At 37.7% G+C, this 23,876-nt stretch overlaps 1 protein-coding gene across 2 annotated transcripts in view; it reads right to left on the bottom strand.

Annotated features, from left to right (window-relative positions):
• FBXO9 (F-box protein 9) overlaps positions 1–23,876 on the bottom strand; it is a 44,225-nt gene that overhangs the window by 15,179 nt on the left and 5,170 nt on the right. For both annotated transcript variants that reach the window (XM_086707074.1, XM_086707073.1), the window contains 5 exons: positions 11,140–11,293; positions 7,866–7,925; positions 6,401–6,500; positions 3,112–3,242; positions 2,267–2,381 (listed from right to left, as the gene is read on the bottom strand). In XM_086707074.1, coding sequence (XP_086563200.1) covers positions 2,267–2,381; positions 3,112–3,242; positions 6,401–6,500; positions 7,866–7,925; positions 11,140–11,293 — 560 coding nt within the window. The remainder of the gene's footprint in view (positions 1–2,266; positions 2,382–3,111; positions 3,243–6,400; positions 6,501–7,865; positions 7,926–11,139; positions 11,294–23,876) is intronic.

Genomic DNA, 23,876 nt, shown 5'->3' with positions numbered 1-23,876 from the left:
GTTGCAGCAAACTAAGCAAGGTTAACAGACTACATGATTAGAGAGGCAGTCAAGGGCAGGGGAGGTAACAGCTTGCAGGCTATTTAGGTGAGACAGATGCCACTGAAGAGCTCTGAGTATGATTTAATACTTTTACAGGTTTTTGGGTTTTTTTTCCAATTTAAGTTTATTTATTTTGAGAGAGAGAAAGCATGGGCAGGGGGCAGAGAGATGGGGGAGAGAGAGAAGCACTAGCAGGCTCCACACTGTCAGTGCAGAGCCTGATGTGGGGCTCAAAGTCACAACCCGTGAGATCATGACCCTAGCTGAAACCAAGAGTTGGATGCTTAATCAACTGAGCCACCCAGGTGCCCAGACTTACGCTTTTAAAAGATCACTCTGGTAGTCTGGAAAATATGCTCTAGGGGTGTCACAGTGGAAGCAGGCCACTGCCATAACTCAGACCAGGTATAACTGTGGCTGACCAAGAAGGGTACTTGGAGAAGGGTGAAATGGTCAGACTGGAGGTCTACTTTTAAGGCAGCACCAACAAGACTGTTATGGGGTTAGTGTAGAAAAACTAAGCAAAAGATATACTGAATATTAACAGGATTCCAATACAGCTCAAAATACTTTAACTCTATCTGTAACTTGAAATATTCAGTTTTAAAGATGTAAAAAACTACTTGTATCTGAGCCGGGCTGCAAAAAAGGATTAACTACCTCCCCAATTTTTTCTTTTTATGATTATTTTTATTTTATGAAAACACACAGAAGTTTTATCCCTGAAAATTCCCTTTATAATTTTTTTAATGTTTATTTATTTTTGAGAGAGACAGCGACAGTGTGGGAGAGGCAGGGAGAGAGGGAGACACAGAATCCAAGGCAGGCTCCAGGCTCCAAGCTGCCAGCACAGGGCCCCACATGGGGCTCGAACCCACGAACTGTGAGATCATGACCTGAGCTGAAGTTGGATGCTTAACCAACTGAGCCAACCAGGTGCCCCTATAATTTTTTAAAAAGTTAATAGATTAACAGTTCTAGAGACTCCCATTTCAAAACTGAAATCTATTTATTTAATAAGAATTTGTTAAATGGAATAGCACACAGAATCACCAAAAAACAAAGGCATCAGGCAATTCAAACATTTTACCCAAAATACAAGACTCCAAATGAAATTAGGTTGTTAAAAATAATGAAGTTTAACAAGCTATAAAAAAAACTTCTAGATGCTAAGGACAAAGTATGTATTTTTATGTAAGATATCCATGAAAGATGACCAATCTCAAATAATTTTATACTAAGCTAGGATTATTCTTTATGTAGCAATATTTTAAAAGTATAAGATGGGGGTGCCTGGTGGCTCAGTACATTGAGCGTCTGATTCTTTTTTTTTTTTTTTAATGCTAATTATTTATTTTGAGAAGAGAGACTGCGCGAAGGGGAGTGGCAGAAGGAGAGAAGGAGAGAGAGAATTCCAAACAGGCTCCATGTTCAGGGTGGAGCCGGTGAGCATCAGACTCTCAATATTGGCTTGGGTCATGATCTCAATGTCATGAGATGGAGTCCCACATAGCATCACAGAGTGGAGCCTGCTTGGGATTCTCTCTCTCCCTGTCTGCCCCTCCCCCACCTCAAAATTAATAAACATTAAAAAATAAAAGTATAGAATAACTTTGAATGGGCCAAAAGAAAGTTCTAGTGCAATCTAAGTTTAAATCATTACTTAAAAAAATTTTTTTTTTAATTTTTTTATTTATTTTTGAGGGAGAGAGAGAGAGCCAGCAGGGGAGGTGCAGAGAGAGGGAGACACAGAATCCAAAGCAGGCTCCAGACTGAGCTGTCAGAACAGAGCCTGACACAGGACTCGAACCTGTGAACTACAAGATCATGACCTGAGTCAAAGTCAGACATTCAACCAACTGAGCCACCCAGGTACCCCTAAATCATTATCACTTAATGGGTTTAGAATTATTCTGAAAATGACTTGAGTTTATTTTTCTAGTGCAATTTCTTTTCCAAATCAGTGACACTAGCATGCAAACTACCCTGTGGAAGTAATGTGTGTGACTACCTCTGTTCTACGTAATAGTCTATACTCTGGAAACCTAGTGCCTTCTACCTTTAAATGCTGAGTGGTTTGAGAAAATCACACAAATACAACTTAGGCCAAACTGTTCATTCTAAATTTTTACCCAGAACATCAATCAAGTTTTTTATCAAAACCGGCAAAAGACCATAATTTTTTTTCACCACTGCCCAAGTTGTTTTAAAACAGGTGAAGTACCTGGCACAGATATAGAATCCTCTGCACACCTGTGACAACTGCTCTAATGATCTGAGATCCAAGTCACTAGACACCACCCATCGGAAGATGTACATCAGGACCTCCATTGGCAGCACTGCAAAAGAAAACCAACCGTTCGGCGACTCTTATTTTACCATCTCATTCTCGGTGCAGGTAGCTCTCCGTACTCCCACACATTTGTGAATCACACCCTTAGTACTGCTCAGAGCTGTGCACGCGTGTATTTAATTATCCAAAAGTAATAATGGTTTCTAACATCAAGACACAAATCTTTGTTTTTTTCACTATGGAGCGAATCAGAAGTCACCTTTATAGAGCACCCTTTCCCTCAAAGGATCATTTTACCACCAAGATATATAAAAATACAAGTGTTAGAAAAATAGTCTGATACACACACACACACACACACACACACATAAAATCCATATTCCATTCGCTAACACTAAAAACTTATTGTCATCTCCTTGAATCTGGAAAATCCCATAACTAATTAAATAACATTTAACATATGAAAAGAAAAACATTCATTTTTGAACATGTGCCTATCTCAGGCTAAAATGCCTGGTGACACCAATATTCCTCTAATTTTCTTGGACTGCTTCAACACCCTCTTAGATCTTCATTGAACCAAGTTGGACCTCCTTGAATTGTGCTACAAACTGCTTTCTACTTGAGGTTTCGCAAACAGTAATTGTAACTAGCTCTCCCAACATATCTTGAACTAAAGCAATTACCTGGCAAGTTATCTGACCTTGTAAGTTTGGAAACCTTAAATCTCTGGTGAAAGTGTGCCTCGCCGAGTTCTAACAACCTTGAACTCATACCTGATATGTGAGTCTGATTGCTCTCCAGCTCAGGCTGGCACAATTTGAGCACAGACTCCTGAAACGTGAGCTGCTGCTGGAAGCAGGACAAGAGGTCTGCCATCTTGCTGTCGTCATCATTATCTTCCATGCTGAAAAAGGAGGGAGATGAATAAACTAAGTGCCTCAGTCCACAACAGAGCTCAGAAACTGAGTTTTCATAGTAGTTTTAAAATCTGCTTCAGAAAAAGTCATCTAAAAGTAAACTATCTTAACTACTTTTTTGATTTGAAAAAAGTTTATTCTGCCTTGCAAAGGAGTATCATACCCAGTCTTTTGAAGGAAAAAGCAATTTTCGTTCTCACCCAGGAAGAACTAGAATTCAGAGGGGCGGGGGTGCGCATGGGTGGCTCAGTCGGTTAAACGTCTGCTTGGTTTCAGCTCAAGTCATGGTCTCACAGTTTCGTGAGTTCAAGCCCATGATGGGCTCTGCTCTGACAGTGCAGAGGCTGCTTGGGATTCTCTGTCTCCCTCTCTCTCTGCCTCTCCCCAACTCATGCTGTCTCCATCTCTCTCTCAAAATAAATAAAAAAAAAAAAGAACTAGAATTTGGGATACAATTACTGACATTTAGTTAGTCCATTTTATTGTAGAGATTTCTTGAATTAGTGAAAAAGATCATTTCAAATGATTAAAAAAAACTTGTGTAAATATATTCCATACTAGTATGACTATACTCCATTCTAACTGGATAAAAATCAAACATACAGATGTCATCTGTGGTACTTACTTACCAAAGGTTTTGTAACAGATGTGCCTTATCACCCTACCTTAAGAGAGGAAAATATGTAATTTAAAAAAATCTTAGCAGGGTCCACAAATCATCTACCAACATAAACAAATGTGCAGTTTAGAGTTCTGGGAAAAGAAAAAAAAAAAACCTCTAGCTTTCATTTTTGCTGAAATTAACCCTAAAAGTGATCAGACTACAAAAAGGCCTAGAGGAAGAGTGAAGTCAAAAGACCAGGAAAGGTTTATTATAATACAACAAAGGCACATGTGGTTGAGGCCAGATGGACTCAAAGACTTCTCTACTGACATTTCAGGGAAGGCAAGAAACCAAAACAAACCCAGGAAAGAGACTTTCAGGGATTACTAGATCAGTAAGAAAACAAAAAAAAAAAACAAAAAAACAACTGTATCTTTAAAAAACCTTCACTGCATATGGGCTTGCAGAAAGGGATGGGACAGAAAAGAAATGCTTCTTTCATGTTTTAAGGGAACCTTTCTTAACAGCACCTATATCTATTCATAAAACTGGCTAAGAGCTAGGTCTAAATGACCACCTGAGTTTAAAGACGGTTTAAAAAAGTCCAAATGACTCATTTTGAATATGAACTATTTCACACTGGTAACTCTCACTTGGTGAACAATATACTATTAGCTTCAAAGTTCAAACACACAATTAAGACTGACTTCATTCGGATGTTTTTAATATCCAAAGCCTGTGTGTTAATACTGTAAGCAGTTAAAAAAACAGTGGCAATAAGTACATCGTCCATAAGGGGAACTTAATTATTTCATGACAGAGGTAATTTAATAATCATTACCAAAACATGATTTTCCTGTGTATTGCTCATTTTAAAAACCTGACATTCCCTGGAAATGCAAACTGGTGCAGCCACTCTGGAAAATAGTATGGAGGTTCCTCAACTAAAAATAGGGGCACCTGGGTGGCTCAGTCGGTTAAGCGTCCGACTTCGGCTCAGGTCATGATCTCACAGTCCATGAGTTCAAGCCCCGCGTCAGGCTCTGTGCTGACTGCTCAGAGCCTGGAGCCTGTTTCAGATTCTGTGTCTCCCTCTCTCTCTGACCCTCCCCCGTTCATGCTCTGTCTCTGTCTCAAAAATAAATAAACGTTAAAAAAAAAAAAAAACACTAAAAATAGAACTACCCAGGACCCAGCAATGGCACTACTAGGCATTTATCCAAGGGATACAGGTGTGCTGTTTCGAAGGGACATGTGCACCCCCATGTTTATAGCAGCACTATCAACAATAGCCAAAGTATGGAAAGAGCCCAAATGTCCATCGATGGATGAATGGATAAAGAAGATGTGGTATATATATACAATGGAGCATTACTCGGCAATCAAAAAGAATGACATCTTGCCATATGCAACTACGTGGATGGAACTGGAGGGTATTATGCTAAGTGAAATTAGAGAAAGACAAAAATCATATGACTTCACTCATATGAGGACTTTAAGAGGTAAAACAGATGAACATAAGGGAAGGGAAACAAAAAGAATATAAAAACAGGGAGGGGGACAAAACAGAAGAGATTTATAAATATGGAGAACAGAGGGTTACTGGAGGAGTTGTGCATGGGGGGATGGGCTAAATGGGTAAGGGGCACTAAAGAATCTACTCCTGAAATCATTGTTGCACCAGATGCTAACTAATTTGGATGTAAATTTTAAAAAATAAAAAAATAAAACAAGTTAAAAAACAGAAACAAAAACCTGACATTCTCTCATGGGTACAGACACTCCTCCCTTCTCATTTCAGCAAATTAAGCTTTTAGAGATGGATTAAGCCAAAACAGTTTTATAGAATTGTTTTGCAAATAGCTTCAAAAGTACTGGTTTAAAATTCTCTTGAGCTCTGTCCATATAAAACTATCAATGCCACTTCATGACTTTCCTGCAAGTGGCATCTGTCCAAAGAAACAGTTTCTTTCCTGTACCTGTGCTTTTAAGCAAATGTTACAGTCTTGATGTCCTCCTAGACACCTTAAAAGAATAATGAAGTCCTGTTATAATTCAGCATTTTCTTAATAAAATGAAAAACCTTTTTTTAAAAAAATGTATAGCTTCTAACATAAAAAAGGGAGAAAGACTAGTTTGATGAAACCCCGTGTACACATCACCGAATTTCGACGATTATTAACATTTTGTCAACTTTGGCCTATTACATTTTAATAGGTTTGACTTTTTAAAACAGGTTTCAGAAAACTGAAATGTGTCTTTTAATTTACTTTCAATAATCACTGGTTTTACTTAAAAAACAAAAAACTCTTGTTACCTTGTCTTCATTATATCTGCTTAAAATGTGCATTTCTATATTTTAATCTTAGTATTTCCCTAACTAAAAAAAATTCTACAACTGTATAAACAAGTCTTTATACTAAAGACTATATAATTCAACAGAATTACCACCATCTTCTTATCATGTTAAGAGTCAACAGGGCAAAGACGCTTAACTTTAACAAACTCTATGTATTACTGTCTATCGAATTATATACGCACTAGCTGTTTCCAACGCCATCACCATCTGGAGACCGGGTATAAGTAATCTTGAACTCTATATCAGGTACAAGTTGCATAGCCCTACGATAAAACTTGATGGCTAAAAGAAGAAATAAAGCTAAATTAGCTATGACCGCACATTTTTGTCATTTCCTTTACCTGTAACTGTGGTTTAATTTGGTAACTTTCTTTACAAAGAGCCAAATTCCTTTTTTTCTGTATGCAATAGTTCAGTGAACAAACTTATTTCCAAACCTCACTACTCAGAAGCAACCTTTCCTTTTTCTAAAGCTAACACATTATACAGGCTTAAGGATGCTGTATTTCACTCTTTGCTTTTAGCCCTTCCCACCTTTTCCCTCAGCCTCTTAAGCATTGTTAGAAGTGATCTTAAGTGGTTGTCTTTCTTGGGCTTTGAAAAAGCAATTGTTGTAGCCCCAAGAAAAACACTTTTAAGCAACCTTTTCTTTCTAGGTTGCAGAGTTGAGGATAATCAAATGCTTCCTACTAGGTAGAATAAAGAGGTTTTTTTGAATTTAACCTTCAAATCCAGCTTCCTTTAATCAAGCTATTATTTAGCTAAATAACCTTTAAAAGCTACTTTTTTATGAAGTTCCTGGCCAGGTGGTTTAGAGCCGTAATACTTAGTAATCTCTCCCACAAAGCTATACCAACAGAACTTGAGACTTCAAAAGCCTAACAGCTCTTTTTCCCTTAGATGGAGTCTATTCAATTCAATATATTCTGCTGTGTTCTATCACTCTGGGTGAATTACTATACACTAAATGGAAATGGGACTCTCACAAACTAATGAAGACTGTAGAGGGCTTTCACCATTTGGGCTCTTTTAATATCTCAGGGTAAAAATATCGCTAGAAGAAATGTGCAAATAAAATGCAGTAATCCTGAAAATGTTATTTTTAGGGCATTTTCAAATGATTAAAGCAAAGCATCTTTCCCACACTCCAATTATCAGCTTTACTTTCACAAAATGGAAGCCTACTTACATGCCTAATACAGTAAAATGCCCCATCACTTTATTTATGCATTTCTAATGGATTAATAAAAGAGACAATTAAAGCTGACAATTATTCCTTTGTGTAAATGTAAATTAGAAGATAGGTTCTTGAAACTATGCTTTATATTCTCCTCCTCTGAAGTCATTTTCATCCATAAAAGAATACAATTTTTAAATGAGAAACAATTATTTTTAAGACTTTAATAATGAAGAATTAATAAATAGTAAAACCTAAATGTAGGCCAATATGATGATGTGTCACAGCAATATTCTGGAAAAAGGTTACACAGAAATATAATTTTTAGTTTTGATTTGTTAAAAAACAATTTCAAATATAAGGTGACTGATGTTTATATACAAATATAGTCTAGTTAAAAAAAGAATTGGTCAATAAGAGCTGTTATTCAGAAATGTCATGACCATATGATCCTGGGCCCTGAGTTTTACCTTCATAGAGAGCTCCATTCTGTTCTTCTTCTACCGCTTTTAGGAAGAGTTCTCGAGCCTATAAAAATAGTGAAATGCAATTTTTGAAAGTGTGTATTAAAAATGAGTATGCATGTGGGAATGCAAGCTGATGCAACCACTCTGGAAAACAGTATGGAGGTTCCTCCAAAAACTAAAAATAGAACTACCCAGAACCCAGCAATGGCACTACTAGGTACTTATCCAAGGGATACAGGTGTGCTGCTTCGAAGGGACAGATGCACGCCCATGTTTATAGCAGCACTATCAACAACAGCCAAAGAATGGAAAGAGCCCAAATGTCCATCAGTGGATGAATGGGTAAAGAAGATGTGGTATATATATATATATATACAATGCAGTATTACTCGGCAATCAAAAAGAAGGAAATCTTGCCATTTGCAAATACATGGATGGAACTGGAGGGTATTATGCTAAGCGAAATTAGTCAGAGAAAGACAAATATCCTACGACTTCACTCATATGAGGACTTTAAGAGACAAAACAGATGAACATAAGGGAAGGGAAACAAAAATAATATAAAAACAGGGAGGGTTGGGGCGCCTGGGTGGCTTGGTCGGTTAAGCGTCCGACTTCGGCTCAGGTCATTATCTCACGGTCCGTGAGTTCGAGCCCTGCGTCAGGATCTGTGCTGACAGCTCAGAGCCTGGAGCCTGTTTCGGATTCTGTGTCTCTCTCTCTCTGCCCCTCCCCTGTTCATGCTCTGTCTCTCTCTGTCTCAAAAATAAATAAATGTTAAAAAAAAAAAAAATTAAAAAAAAAAAAACAGGGAGGGGGACAAAACAGAAGAGACTCATAAATATGGAGAACAAACAGGGTTATGGGAGGGCTTGTGGGAGGGGGGATGGGCTAAACGGGTAAGGGGCACTAAGGAATCTACTCCTGAAATCTTTGATGCACTAGATGCTAACTAATCTGGATGTAAATCTAAAAAAAATAAAAAATAAAACAAGTTAAAAGATAATAAATAAACTAATTAAACCCACTTTATTTAATAATAAAAAAAAATGAGTATGCATGGCAGAAGGGCAGTCTTTCCAACAAATAGTGCCAGAACAACTGGACATCCACAGGCAAAGTAATGAACTGTGACTTAAACCTCACATCTTACATAAGAATTAACTCAAGGGGCGCCTGGGTGGCTCAGTCAGTCGAGCGTCCGACTTCAGCTCAGGTCATGATCTCACGCTCTGTGAGTTCAAGCCCCGCGTCGGGCTCTGTGCTGATAGCTCAGAGCCTGGAGCCGGCTTCAGATTCTGTGTCTCCCCCTCTCTCTGCCCCTCCCCTGCTCATGCTCTGTCTCTGTCTCAAAAAAAATTTTTTTAATTAAAAAAAAAAAAAAAAGAATTAATTCAAAAATGGATCACAGACTTAAATGTAAAATATAAAACTTTTAACTTTTAGGGAAAAAAAAAATCTTGGAGATTTATGGCTGGGCAGAGAGTTCTTATACTCAATTCCCAAAGCATAATCCATAAAAGGAAAGGTTGATAAACTGGATCTCATCAAAAATTAAAAACTTTTGCTCTGTGAAATACCCTGAGGATGCAAATACAAGCTACAAGCTGAGACAAGCATTTAAAACCCACATATTCAACAAAGGACTGTATTTAGAATGCATAAAGAACCCTCAAAAACTTAACAGTCAAAACACAAGCAATACAATTAGAAAAGACAACATATTGTACAGAGAGGATATAAAGATGACAGCACATGAAAAGGTATTCAACATCATTAGCCATCAGGGAAATACAAATTAAGATCACAATGAAGCATCACTACATACTTATTAGAATAGCTAAAACTAAAAAGTAACGACAACACCAAGGGCTGACAAGGATGTGGAGACCGTGGGCCACTCATACATTGCTGCAGGGAACATAAAATGGTACAGACACCCTAGAAAACAACTGGCCAGTTTCTTTTAATCAAACAGGCACTTACCATACAACCCAGCAATTGCACTGTTAGGCCAGAAAAATGAAAACTTACATTCATGCAAAAACCTGTACATGAATATTCATAGCTGCTCTATTAATAGCCAAAAACTAGAAACAACCCAAATGTCCTTCAGCCGATGAATAACCAAATTGGGGTATACCATACCATGCAATACTACTGAGCAAAAAAAGGGAATAAACTACCGTTACGCACAAACGTGGATAGATCTCAGGGGAATTATGCTGAGTGAAAAAAGCCCACTTCAGAAGGTTATATACTAGATGATTCCATTTATACAATATTTTTTGAGTATCAAAATGATAGGAATGGAGACTAGTGATTGCCAGGGGTTATGAATGGTCAGGGAGGGGGGGACGGAAGGGTACAACTATAAAGGTGTTGACAGAGCCCTGTGGTGCCAACAGTTCTTTATCTTGATCATGGTGGTGGTTAAAGGAAGCCACAATGTAATAAAACTGCATAGAACTATTTACATACATACATACAAAGGAGTGCTTATCAATTTGAGAGGTCTGAATAAGCTCTGTGCATTGAACCAAAGTCTATTTCCTAGTTTTTGACATTGTACTATAGCTATGTAAGATGTCACCAACACAAGACCTCCCTATACCTGTTTCTGTAACTGTTTCAAAATAAAAAAACAAAACAAATATGAAAGTTTTTAGTTATCATGGTAATTTCAATTATTTACTGGCAAATCACTTGTAAGAAAAATTGATGTAAAGATGATAGCCTCTATGGAATAGGAAAAATGGAAAGCGTGCTGTGCCTAGTTCACATAAGTAGCAGCATTCAAAATTTTTTCAGTGTGAGCACTTTCAAAATTTTCCAGAATAAGGAAATAATTAATGCATCATTATACATCTGTTCAATGCAAATTTTAACAAAATACTGCATTAAGACCTTTGCAAAGGTATTAACATTTGAACAAGTTTTTTCTCTTTTAGTGCTTCTGCTAATAAATTCAGAGGCATCAATCTTTTAGAGACCAAATGGATCTCAGGGATCTATAAATTGCCAACGACAGTTCCACGAACATAGTGTACCTCCAGAAAGAAGTCCATGAATGGTGGTATCATCCAAAGTACCTAGAAGCAGAAGTGAAGGATGGACATACTGGTATACTTTCACACATGAGGAAAAGTTTTGTTATAAGTTATGTGCTTATTTCACCAGAACACAACTATAATGATCACTTGCTTAAGACCACGCAAATTCTCATGTGCAACTGGAAAAAAAAGTTACTTTGTCACAATGTCCATAATACTTAACTTTTCTTCCTTTGCCAGTTCTTGCTTTCCTTTGGTGTCTGCTTTCAGTAAAGAGCCTTTTGCTGCTGCTCTACAAGGCCGAGTTTCTAAATTGCTAGAGCCTACACCTGGAGCAAGTTCAAACATCCACTGAGCTCGAAACATCTGGAGTTGTGCCTAAGGAAGGAAAAAGTACTTTAGGATTCATTAAGGAAGAGTAGCTTAGCTCTGAACAATTTATCAACAGGTCCAACATCAATTTCCATATAAATAATAGAAAACTAGAAAACATGGTCTTTTAAGTTACTAATATCCATTTGACACGTTATCTTCTAAAATAATGTTCTGCTTAAATCTTTAAAAAAATTATGAAGAGTCACCCAAGTTTGTCTATATAGGAAAAATCTAATGGTATCAAAAAACCAAATTCTGTTGAGCTGAAAATAGAGGCCATCACCTAGGGGCTGAACTTAGAAGCTTTCAAACATTTGTTTACCTGGAATACATCATCTACTAGATGTGAAAAGTGCTGTTAAAAATTCTCTAGTTGAACCTAAAACCTTTCTTTCAATAGCCATTCTCTTTTTTAAAAAGGAACTGTTTTCTCTTATATATGTGATAGGAATTTTTAAATACAGAAAAAAAGTGAAGAAGTGGTAGACTGCTGTGCTGCCCAGATCCTTTTAGGAATGAAGGCACTGATGAGCCTACCTGCTGGGACTAATACAGAAACAGCCCCCAGCTAGCTGTCAGCCCTTTCAGGTATTGCCTCAGCAAGATCACACCCCTTCCCAGGCAATCCCTACCCAATGACTACCAATGGCTGTTAAGTCTGAAAGGCTCTGGTTCCTCCATTCTGAGAACTACAGAATTGACTAAGGCCAATTCTTCCCTCCCTCTCCCTTCCATAGGTGTTGATCCCAAAAGCACTCCCTAGTAAACCTCCCTCATCATAATCTCCACCTTCAAGTCTGCTCTCTGGGAACCCAACTGGCAATGTCCCTCGTCCCAAAGAAGACCATTATCAACAGGACTGTATATATTATTCCTAGTTTTTTTTGAAGAGGCATATATAAAATACATATTTTTAAAATAATTTTTCTTGCCATTCTGTTTTAGTTCCCACCCTCCTACTTCTAACCCAAAACACATTTACCTCTGACCTATAGAGTCTTTAGTAGCACTGAATGTCTATTAGATGACACATTTCATATAAGTATACAAAGTTTTAAATTAAGTAAGATATATTTATCTAATTACAATGAACATTTTTCTATTTCAGTGCACAAGGATTTACCCCATCCTTTTCAATGACTACAGTGTATTTCACTATTTGAAAGTACCCAGTTTACTCATTATTTTCTTAAGATTAATTTTCTGCAATGTATGTTTTTCATTTTGTTCCATCTTGTTAGTCTGTCCCCCCAAAAAGTTGTAGCAGTTTATACGTCATGTGCACTGATTAAGTGTTCTCCAAGACTGAACAACAATGGGCATTGTTCACCAATCTGATTGTTTTAAGAAAACACCAGTGTAGATCCAATTTGTATTTTAAAAACTATGAGACCAATAATCTCTTCAAATATTTAATAGCTATTTGTATTATTTTTCCATTAGCTATCCATTCATATCTATCTTGTGTCCCTCTTACTAATTTATAAGGATGTTCCATATACTGAGAGTGGGTATCAATCATCTGCCTATATGTGGTAAATAGTTTTTCTAGCTGATCATTTCTCTTGAATATATGTCTCTTCTACATATAGGTTTTAACTTTTAGGTGGTCAAATCCATCAATCTTTATAAGGTGATGGGTTTTGAGTTATGCCTTATATTTTGTTCTGTTTTTTTGTTTCTATTTTTAAGTAGGCTCCACACCCAGCATGGAGCCCAATGCAGGGCTGGAACTCACAACCTTGAGATCAAGACCTGAGCTGAGATCAAGAGTCAGACGCTTAACTGACTGAGCCACCCAGGCACCATGAGTTATGCCTTGTTTTGAACACTTTAAACTCATAAATCAAACTATATAACAGCAATTATTGTCATTTTCAACATGAGTACTCAGAATTTTCCAGAAGAAGGAAATAATTAATGTATTATATATTTTGTTCAATGCAGAGTATTATAAAATACTGCATTAAGATCTTTGCAAATGTTAACATTTGAACAAGTTTTCCTCTTTTGGGTTTCTGTTAATAAACTGAGAGGCCAAGTGAAACTCCAGGGTCCATAAATTACCAACAAGAGTTTCATGAAGATAGTGTACCTATAGGAAAGAAGCCCATGAGGAGTGGGGGTATCATCCAAAGTACCTAGAAGTAGCAGTAAGGGATGGATAAACTGGTTCTGCTGTTTGTGGAAGATGGTAAGTGAGAGGATCCTGAGCTCACCTCCTCTAATGGACATACCAAGACAACAAGTATATCTACTGCAATTAATTCTAAAAATGACCTGAAGATGCAGACAGATCTTCCACAGCTAGTTGGAGAGAGAAGGCCACATTGAAAAGGGTAGGAAGAACAGAGACACAGTTGGAAACCAAATCCCCAGGATAGTTAACCTCTAACAGGAGGGGTATCGCAAGCACAGAGGAGCAAGGGGATCACCCCACAGCAAGCACTCCCAGCCCTGGGAAGATGAGTCCTCATAACATCTGGCTTTAAAAATCCTGAGGCCTAACTCCCGGAGAGTTAGAGAGCTACTGGATGAGTCTCCACCCTTAAAGGGCCAGCACACTAAAAACCTTATCAGCAAATCGCACAGAAGCAGCACTTTGAAAGTGCCTAGGGTATGCATGAAAGTATTTACTAATTAATGCCAGGACATGTGCCAAAGGTGCAGGTACCTGCAGGAGAGTTCTCCTGGAACAAAAGTGCTAATGGGTGCCATTTTTTTCCCCTCCCCCAGTCTGAAGAGCTAGAGACATGCAAGAAGCAAATTCTAACACTATCCGTCTCCCTTGCTAACACTTGTGTGCCCCGCAGCTGCATTTCCCTGTAGACCTCCCATTGAAAATAGTTACATTTTCTCCCTGTAGACCTCCCGTGGAAAATAGTTATATTTTCTCCCTTCGAAAATAGCTACAGCCAGCAGGCAGCCCTGGGCAGGACCAGCACCCCTCCAAAGTGACTCCTATCGTGGGAATGGAGGGAGATACCCCACAAAAATAACACATCAATTCCTGCAGCCAGGATCTTAGCTGGCTGTGCTGGGAGAAGCCGTGCCCTTTGGTGTGCCTGTAGCTGTCAGGAGCAGTTAACTGCAGACAGCCAACATGAGGACTGACTCCACCAACTGTAAAGTCTATAGCAGCTACAGTCGGGCATCTAACAGCACCAAGAGCAAAACCCGTCCAGTGCACCTATAGTAAACAGCAGATTACTGAAACCAGCTGGACCTGGAACAGTCCAACCTATCAGCATGCCTGTATCAATCACAGCTCAGCCACAACAGGAGGGCACAAACAGCCCACACAGAGGACACTCATGGAACTGCCTGGTTCTGGTGACCAGGGGATTGAGCTACAGAGCATCTCAGAACCTCTTCTATACAAGGCCACTACTTTTTTTAATGTTTTTTTTTCAGAGAGAGAGAGAGAGAGAGAGAGAGAGAGAGCGAGCACACGCGTGTACACACACACAAGCAGGGGACGGGCAGAGAGAGGGAGACAGAGGATCCAAAGCAGGCTCTGAGCTGTCAGCACAGAGACAGACACAGGGGTTCAAGCCCGCGAATTGCGAGATCATGTCCTGAGGCAAAGTTGGATGCTCAACCGACTGAGCCACTCAGGCTCCCCAAGGCCACTACTTCAAGACTAGGACATGTAGCTGACCTACCTAACACAGAGAAACAGAGACAAAACGAGGAGTCAGAGAAAAATGTCCCAAATGAGAGAACAAGACAAAAATCACCAAAAAAAAGAGCTAAATGAAACCAAGATAAGCAATATGCCTAATAAAGAGTTCAAAGTAATGGTCATAAAGATACTCAATAGGGGCACCTCAACTAAGCGTCTGACTTCAACTCAGGTCATGATCTCACAGCTTGTGAGTTCAAGCCTCGCGTCAGGCTCTGTGCTGACAGCTCAGAGCCTAGAGCCTGCTTGGGATTCCATCTCTGTCTCTCTCTGTCCCTCCCCTGCCCGTGCACCATCTATCTGTCTGTCTCTCTCTCACATAAATACTTAGAAAATAAATAAATAAAGATACTCAACAGACTTATAAGTGGATGAACTCAGTGAGAACTTCAACCAAGAGATAGAAAATATAAAAAAGAATGAATCAGGGGTGCCTGGATGGCTCAGTCGGTTAAGCGTCCGACTTCAGCTCAGGACATGATTTCATGGTTCATGGGTTTGAGCCCTGCAGTGGGCTCTCTGCTGTCAGTGCAGAGCCTACTTCGGATCCTCTGTCTTCCTCTCTCTCTGTAGCCTCCACTGCTTGTGTGCGCTCTCTCAAAAATAAATAAACATTAAAAAAAAAAAAAAAAAAGGACCAAAAAGAGCTGAAAAACTCAGTAACTGAAATGCAAAATACATTAGAGGGAATCAATAGCAGATCAGAGGACACAGAAGAATGGGTCAGTGATGTAATGAAAAGCAACCAAGCCAAACAGAAAAAAAGAAAAATATTAAAAAATGAGAATAGTTCAGGGACCTTTGTAACATCATCAAGTGTAACATTATTTGCATTATAGGGGTCCTAGAAGGAGACAGAGAGACATAAAACTTACTTGAAGAATAATAGCTGAAAAGTTCCCGAATCTGGAATGGGAAACAGATATCCAGGTCGAGAAAGCACATACTGCCCCAACAAGATGAACCCAAGGAGGTCCACACAAAGACACATATTAAAAATGGCAAAAAGTAATGATGAAGAGAGAATCTTAAAAACATCAAAACAAAACAGTTACATACAAGAGAAACCCCGTAAGGTTATCAACTGATTTTTCAGCAGAAACTTTACTAGAGGCTAGAAGGGAGTGGCATGCTCTATTCAAAGTGCTGAAAGCAGGGGGGCCTGGGTGGCTCAGTCAATTAAGCCTCCAGCTCTTGATTTTGGCTCAAGTCATGATCTTGTGGTCATGAGATTGAGCCTCTTATCAGGCTCTGCACTGGGTGTAGAGTCTTCTCGAGATTCTCTCTCTCTCACTTGTCCTTTGCCCCTCCTGCACTCATGCTCTCCCTCAAAAAAAAAAAAAAAAAAAAAAATTAAAAAATTAAAAATTAAAAAAAAAAGTGCTGAAAGGGAAAAACCTACAACCAAGAATACTCTACTCAGCAAGGCTATTACTCAGAATAGAAGAGATAAAGAGTTTTCCAGACAAAAAAAAGAGTTAAAGAAATTCATCACCACTAAACCAGCCTTACAACAAATGTTAAAGAGAATCCTTTAAGAGAAAAAGGAAAGGCCATAACTAGAAGATATTGATAGAAAAAAAAAGCACCGGTAAAAGCAAACATATAGTTAAGGCAGTAGATGAATCACTTATGAAGCCAGAATGGAGGTTAAACAATAAAAGTGATAAAATCAATCGTACCTATAAAAAAAAATTAGCCATGGGATACACAAACTAAAAATATGTAAAATATGGCATCATATGCAAAAAGCAGGGGACAGGGAATGAAGATTTAGTGCTTTTAGAAAGTATTTGAGGGGTGCCTGGGTGGCGCAGTCGGTTAAGCGTCCGACTTCAGCCAGGTCACGATCTCGCGGTCCGTGAGTTCAAGCCCCGCGTCAGGCTCTGGGCTGATGGCTCAGAGCCTGGAGCCTGTTTCCGATTCTGTGTCTCCCTCTCTCTCTGCCCCTCCCCCGTTCATGCTCTGTCTCTCTCTGTCCCAAAAATAAATAAACGTTGAAAAAAAAAAATTAAAAAAAAAAAAAAAAAGAAAGTATTTGAACTTGGGGGGCCTGGGTGGCTCAGTTGGTTAAGGATCTGACTTTGGCTCAGGTCATGATCTTGCGGTTTGTGAATTCGAGCCCAACGTCAGGCTCTTTGCTGACAGTCAGAGCCTGCAGCCTGCTTCAGATGCTGTGTCTCTCCCTCTCTCTACCCCTCCCATGCTTATGCTCTGTCTCTCAATAATAAATAAATGTTAAAAAAAAAATAAAAACAATTTTTTTAAGTATTTGAACTTATATAACTATCAATTTAATATAGACTGGCACAAACATAGGATATGATATACGAACCCCCTGGTAACCACAAATGAAAAAACCATAATAGACACACAAAAAATAAAGAGTAAGGAATCCAAACATAACGTTAAAGAAAGCCATCAATCACAAGAGAGCAAGAAAACAGGAAAAAAGAGAGAAAATACAAAAACCCCAAAACAATTAACAAAATGGCAATAAGAATATACCTAACAACAAGTACTTTAAATGTAAATGGACTAAATGCTCTACCGAAAATACAGGGCGGTGAATGGATAAAAGACCCACCACCTATATGCTGCCTACAAGAGACTGACTTACAAGAGACTCACTTCAGAGTCTGGAAGATGGCAGCAGAGTGGGAGGACCCTAGGATCACCTCATCCCACAAATACAACTAGATAACTATCAAATCATCCTAAATACTCCAGAAAGTGAGCCTAAGACTGGCAGAACAAGCTCCACAACTATAAAGAAGAAGCCACACAGAAGAAAGTAGGAAGTGCTACAGACACAGTGTGGAAGATAAACAGATGGTGGCCACTGCAGTGGGGAGGAAGCCCCGGTTGTGGAGAAGGGCAAGAGGCAGACTAACAAACAGGGGAGAGCACAGAGTGGACACCTACTACCTAACTTGCTTATACCAAACCCCAGCACCCCATGCTCCAGAGAAATGGGTTCAAAATCAAATGGCCATCAACTTAATATAGACTGCTATATGCAGAAGAGGTTATAAATAAACCTAATGGTAATCAAAGATCAAAAACCACTAATAAATATATAAAGAATAAAGAGAAAGAAATCTAATATATCATTAAGAAAACCAACAAACCATCAGACAGACAAAAAAGGATCTGAAAAAAATCTTCAGAAACCACCAAAGAAAATATAAAATGGCAATAAATACTTATCAATAATTACTTTGAATGTCATAAACACTCCAATCAAAATGCACAGGGTGACAGAATGGATAAAAAAACTAGACCCATCGATATGCTGCCTACAAGAGATTCATTTGACACCTAAAGACACCTGCAGATTGAAAGCGAGGGGATGGAGAAACATCTATCATGCTAACAGACGTCAAAAGTAAGCTGGAGTAGCAATACTTCTGTAGGACAAACTAGACATTAAAACAAAGACTATCACAAAAGCAAAAGAAGGACAGTGCATAATATTAAAGGGAGAATCCAAAAAGAAAATATAACAATTGTAAATATCTATGCACCCAACACAGAAGCACCCAAATACATAAAACAGATAATAAACATAAAGGAACGAATCAATAATAGAATACTAGGAGGGGACTTTAACACCCCATTTACACCAATGGACAGATTTAAACAGAAAATCAAAAAGAAAAAGATGGTTTTGAATGACACACTGGAACAGATAGACTTAACAAATATACTCTAATATTCTATCCTAAAACAGCAGAATACAGATTCTTTTCAAGTGCACAAGATCTTCTGGGAAGATCACATATTAGCCCACAAAACAAGACTCAACAAATGCAAGAAGAGTGAAGCCATACCGTTTCTGACCATAACACTATGAAACTAGAAGTCAACCACAAGAAAAAATCTGGAAAGACGAAAATACAGGGAGGTTAAATAACATAATACCAAACAATGAATGAATCAACCTGGAAATAAAAGAAGAAATTAAAAAGTACATGGAAACAAATGAAAATTAAAACACAACAGTCCAAAACCTTTGGAATACAGCAAAAGCAGTTCTAAGAGGGAAGTTTATAGCAATACAGGTCACCTCAAGATCTCAAATAAATAACCCAACCTTATACATAAAGGAGCTACAAAAAGAACAAACAAAACCTAAAACCAGAAGGAAGGAAATAATAAAGATTAGAGCAGAAATAAATGTTATAGAAACTAAAAAAATAATAGAACAGATTGATGAAACCAAGAGCTGCTTCTTTGAAAACAAAATCATACAATTGATAAACCTGTAGCCAGACTTATCAAAGAGAGAAAGAGAGAAAGAGAGAAAGAGAGAGAGAGAGAGAGAGAGAGAGAAAGGACTCAAATAAATACAACTACAAATTGAAGGAAAGCTGAAAGAAATTTAATCAGTAATGAAAACCTTTCAACAAAAGTCCCAGAGCAGATGGCTTCATAGGCAAATTCTACCAAACATTTAAAGAAGAGTTAATATCCATCCTTCTCAAACTGTTCCAAAAAATAGAAGAGGAAGGAAAACTTCCAAATTCATTCTATGAGGCCAGCATTACCCTGATAACACCACCACTAAAAAAGAGAAGTACAGGCCAATATCCCTGATTAACACAGATGCAAAAATCCTCAACAAAATACTAGCAAACTGAATCCAACAATACATTTAAAAAAAACAATTCGCCATGATCAAGTAGCATTTAATTCTGGGTTGCAAGGGTGGTTTAATACTTGCAAGTCAATCAACATAATACATAATATCAATAAGAACCATGTAATCATTTCAATTGATGCAGAAAAAGCATTTGACAAAGTACCACACCCATTCATGATAAAAACCCCAACAAAATAGGTATAGAGGGAACATACATCAACATAATAAAGGCCATATATTAAAAACGCACAGCTATGTATATATATATATATATATATAATATATATATATATATATATATATATGGTCAACTGATCTTTGACAAAGCAGGAAAGAATAGCCAATGGGAAAAAGACAGACTCTTCAATAAATGGTTTTGGGAAAACTGGACAGCAACATGCAAAAGAATGAAAATGGACCACTTTCTTACATCATACACAAAAATAAATTCAGAATAAAGACCTAATGTGAGACCTGAAACCATAAAAACCCTAGAAAAGAGCACAGACAGTAATTTCTCTGACACTGGCCACAGCAACTTTTCTAGATAGGTCTCCTGAGGCAAGGGAAACAAAAGCAAAAATAAACTATTGGAAGACTCTGTCAAAATAAAAACCTGCACAGCAAAGGAAACAATCAAACTAAAAGGCAACCTACTGAATAGAGAAGATATCTGCAAATGACATGTTTGATTAAGGGCAAGTATCCAAAATCTATAAAGAACTGATACAATTCAACATCTAAAAACTAATCTAACTAAAAATGGGCAGAAGGCATGAACAGACATTTTTCCAAAGACACACAAATGGCCAACAGACACATGAAAAGATGCTCAATATCACTCATCATCAGGGAAATGCAAATCAAAACCACGATGAGATATCACCTCATACCTGTCAGAATGGCTCAAATCAACAACACAAGGTGTTGGCAAGGATATGGAGAAAAAGGAATCCTCCTGCACTTCTGGTGGGAATACAAATTGGTATAGCCAATACGGAACACAGTATGCAGGTTCCTCAAAAAATTAAAAATAGAACTACCCTATGATCCAGTAATTGCACTACTGGTTATTCAACCAAAGAATACAAAAGTACTAATTCAAAGGGACACATGCACCCCTATGTTTATAGAAGCATTATTTACAACAGCAAAGCTATGGAAGTAGCCCAAGTGTCTATAGATAGATGAATGGATAAGGAAGAAGTGTCATATATACACAATGGAATGTTATTCAGTCATAAAAAGAATGAAATCTTGCCATTTGCAATGACATGGGTAGAGCTGGAGAGTATAATGCCAAGCATTATAAGTCAGTCAGAGAAAGACAAATGCCATATAACTTCACTCATAAGTGGAATTTAAGAAACAAATGAGCAAAGGGGGAAAAAAGAGAGGGAGACAAACCCATAGAGAACTCTGAACTATACAAAATAAACTGATGGTTAACTGTTAACTATAGAGAACAAACTGATGGTTACCAGAAGGGAGGTGGGTGGGGCATAGGTCTTGAGTACACTTGTCATATGGTGAGCAAAGGGTGATGTATGGAATCGTACACCCGAAACTAATATAACACTGTATGTTACCTTACTGGAATTAAAATAAAAACTGAAAAAAAAAAAAAAAAACTATTTGTATTTTCCAAAGTTTACTTTATGTAATGGGACTAAACTGAGACTTTTTATGGGACTAAACCATAAAAAAAAATTTATTCAGCTATGAAAACGGTAACAAAACAGCAGCCAAAGTCCGAGAGCATTATCAGGTTTTAACTTTTGCATACAGTATTTAATGCACAGTAAATTTTTGTAATTTGTGTGACAGAAATATTTAGAGATAAACCAATCAAATGTAGTTTTAGTCAGAAAAAAAAAAGACTCGCTTCAAATCTAACAACACATACAGACTGAAAGTGAAGACAGAAAAATATATACCATGTAAACAGAAGCAGAAAAAAAAGCAATGCCTGTATCAGACAAAATAGACTTTGAAATAAAGATCGCAGCAAGAGACAAAGACACTACATAATAGTGTAAAAGGGATAAAAGAATCACTCTAAAAGGAGGATGTAACAATTATTAATACCTATGCACCCAATACAGGAGAACTTAAATACATAAAGCAAATATTAACAAAGAGAAAAACGGATGGTAACACAATAGTAGGGGATATGAACAATTCATTTACACCAATGGACAAATCATCCAGACAGAAAATCAGTAAGAAAACCAACAAAAATCTATCAACACACTAGACCAGATGGACGTAACAAATATACACAGAACGTTCCAACCAAAATCAACAGAATACACGTTTTTCAAGTGTAAATGAAACATTCTCCAGGACAGAGGACATGTTAGGCCACAAAACAAGTCCCAATTTTAAAAGTTTGAGATGGTTACCAGAGAGGAGGTGAGTGAGAGGATGGGTGAAACAGGTGATGGGGATTAAGGAGTGCACCTGCTATAATGAGCATCCGGTAATGTATAGAATTAAATCACTATATTGTACACCGGAAAACTATTACTATATGTTAGAATTAAAAAACTAAAAAGTTTGAGATATCAAGCATCTTCTCTGATCACAACACTATGAAACTAGAAATCCATTAAAAGAAAAACACTGGGCAAACTACAAACACACAAAACGGCTAAATAACACCTTACTAGACAACCAATAAATCAACAAAGAAATCAAAGAGGAAATAAAAAAAATACATGGAGACAAATGCGAATGGAAAACACAATGGTCCAAATTCTTTGGGATGCAGTGAAAGTAGTTCTAAGAGGAAAATTCACAGTGATACAGGCTTACTTCAAGAAACAAGAAAAATCTCAAACAATCTAACCTTACATGTAAAGGAACTAGGAGAACAAAGCCCCAAGCCAGTACAAAGGAGGATATAATAAAGATCAGAGCAGACATAAATGAAATAGAGACTTAAAAAACAATAGAAATGATCAATGAAACCAAGAGCTGGTCCTTTGGGAAAAAAAAAAAGAGAGAGCGAGCAAGAGAGGGATAAACATTTAGCCAAACCCAAAAAGACACAAAGAGTCGTCAAGTAAATGCAGAAAAGGAGGAGAAGATATTACAACTGACACCACAGAAATACAAAGAATTCCGGGGCGCCTGGGTGGCGCAGTCGGTTAAGCGTCCGACTTCAGCCAGGTCACGATCTCACGGTCCGTGAGTTCGAGCCCCGCGTCAGGCTCTGGGCTGATGGCTCAGAGCCTGGAGTCTGTTTCCGATTCTGTGTCTCCCTCTCTCTTTGCCCCTCCCCCGTTCATGCTCTGTCTCTGTCCCAAAAATAAATAAACGTTGAAAAAAAAAAAAAAAAAAAGAAATACAAAGAATTCCAAGACAATATTTGAAAAGGCATATGCCAACAAATGGACAACATAGAAGAAATGGATAAATTCCTAGAAACATATTATCCTCCAAAACTGAATCAAGAATAGAAAATTTGAACAGATCAAATACCTTAACAAAATTGAACTGGTAATCAAAACACTCCAATGAACAAAAGTCCAGGACTAGATGACTTCACAGGTGAGTTCTATCAAACATTTAAAGAAGAGTTAATATTTAGTCTTCTCAAACCATTTCAAAAAACAAAGAGGAAGGAAAACTTCCAAATTTATTCTACAAGGCCAACATTACCCTGATACCAAAACCAGACAGACACCATCTCTGATGACCATAGATGTACAAATCCTCAACAAAATATTAACAAACTGAATTCAGTAATACATTGAAAGGATCATTCACCACAATCAAGTGGAATTTATTCCAGGATTGCAAGTGTGGTTCAATATATGCCAATCAATCAATGTGAAACTCTACCCTAACAGGTATAAAAACCATATGATCATCTCAACAGATACAGAAAAAACATTTGACTAAATTCAATACCCATTCATGATAAAAACTCAAGTGGGTTTAGAAGGAACATACCTCAACATAAAAAAGGTCATATATGACAAACCCACAGCTAATATCATACTCAACGGTGAAAAACTGAAAGATTTTCCTTTAAAGGAAAATCAGGAACAGGACAAGGACACCCACTCACCACTTTTACTCAACATAATACTGGAAGTGCTAGTGGCAGCAATCAAACAAGAAATAAAAGGCATCCAGACTGGTAAGGAAGTAAAAAACTGTCACTATTTCCAGATACATATAGAAAATCCTAAGACTCCACAAAAATTTTTTTTTGAAAAATGAATTCAGTAAAGCTGCAGGACACA

This window comes from Puma concolor, chromosome B2 (genome assembly GCF_028749965.1).
Source record: "Puma concolor isolate L17-30 chromosome B2, mPumCon1.1.hap2, whole genome shotgun sequence".
Lineage (NCBI taxonomy): Eukaryota > Metazoa > Chordata > Mammalia > Carnivora > Felidae > Puma > Puma concolor.
This window is presented reverse-complemented; position numbering and strand designations above follow the sequence as displayed.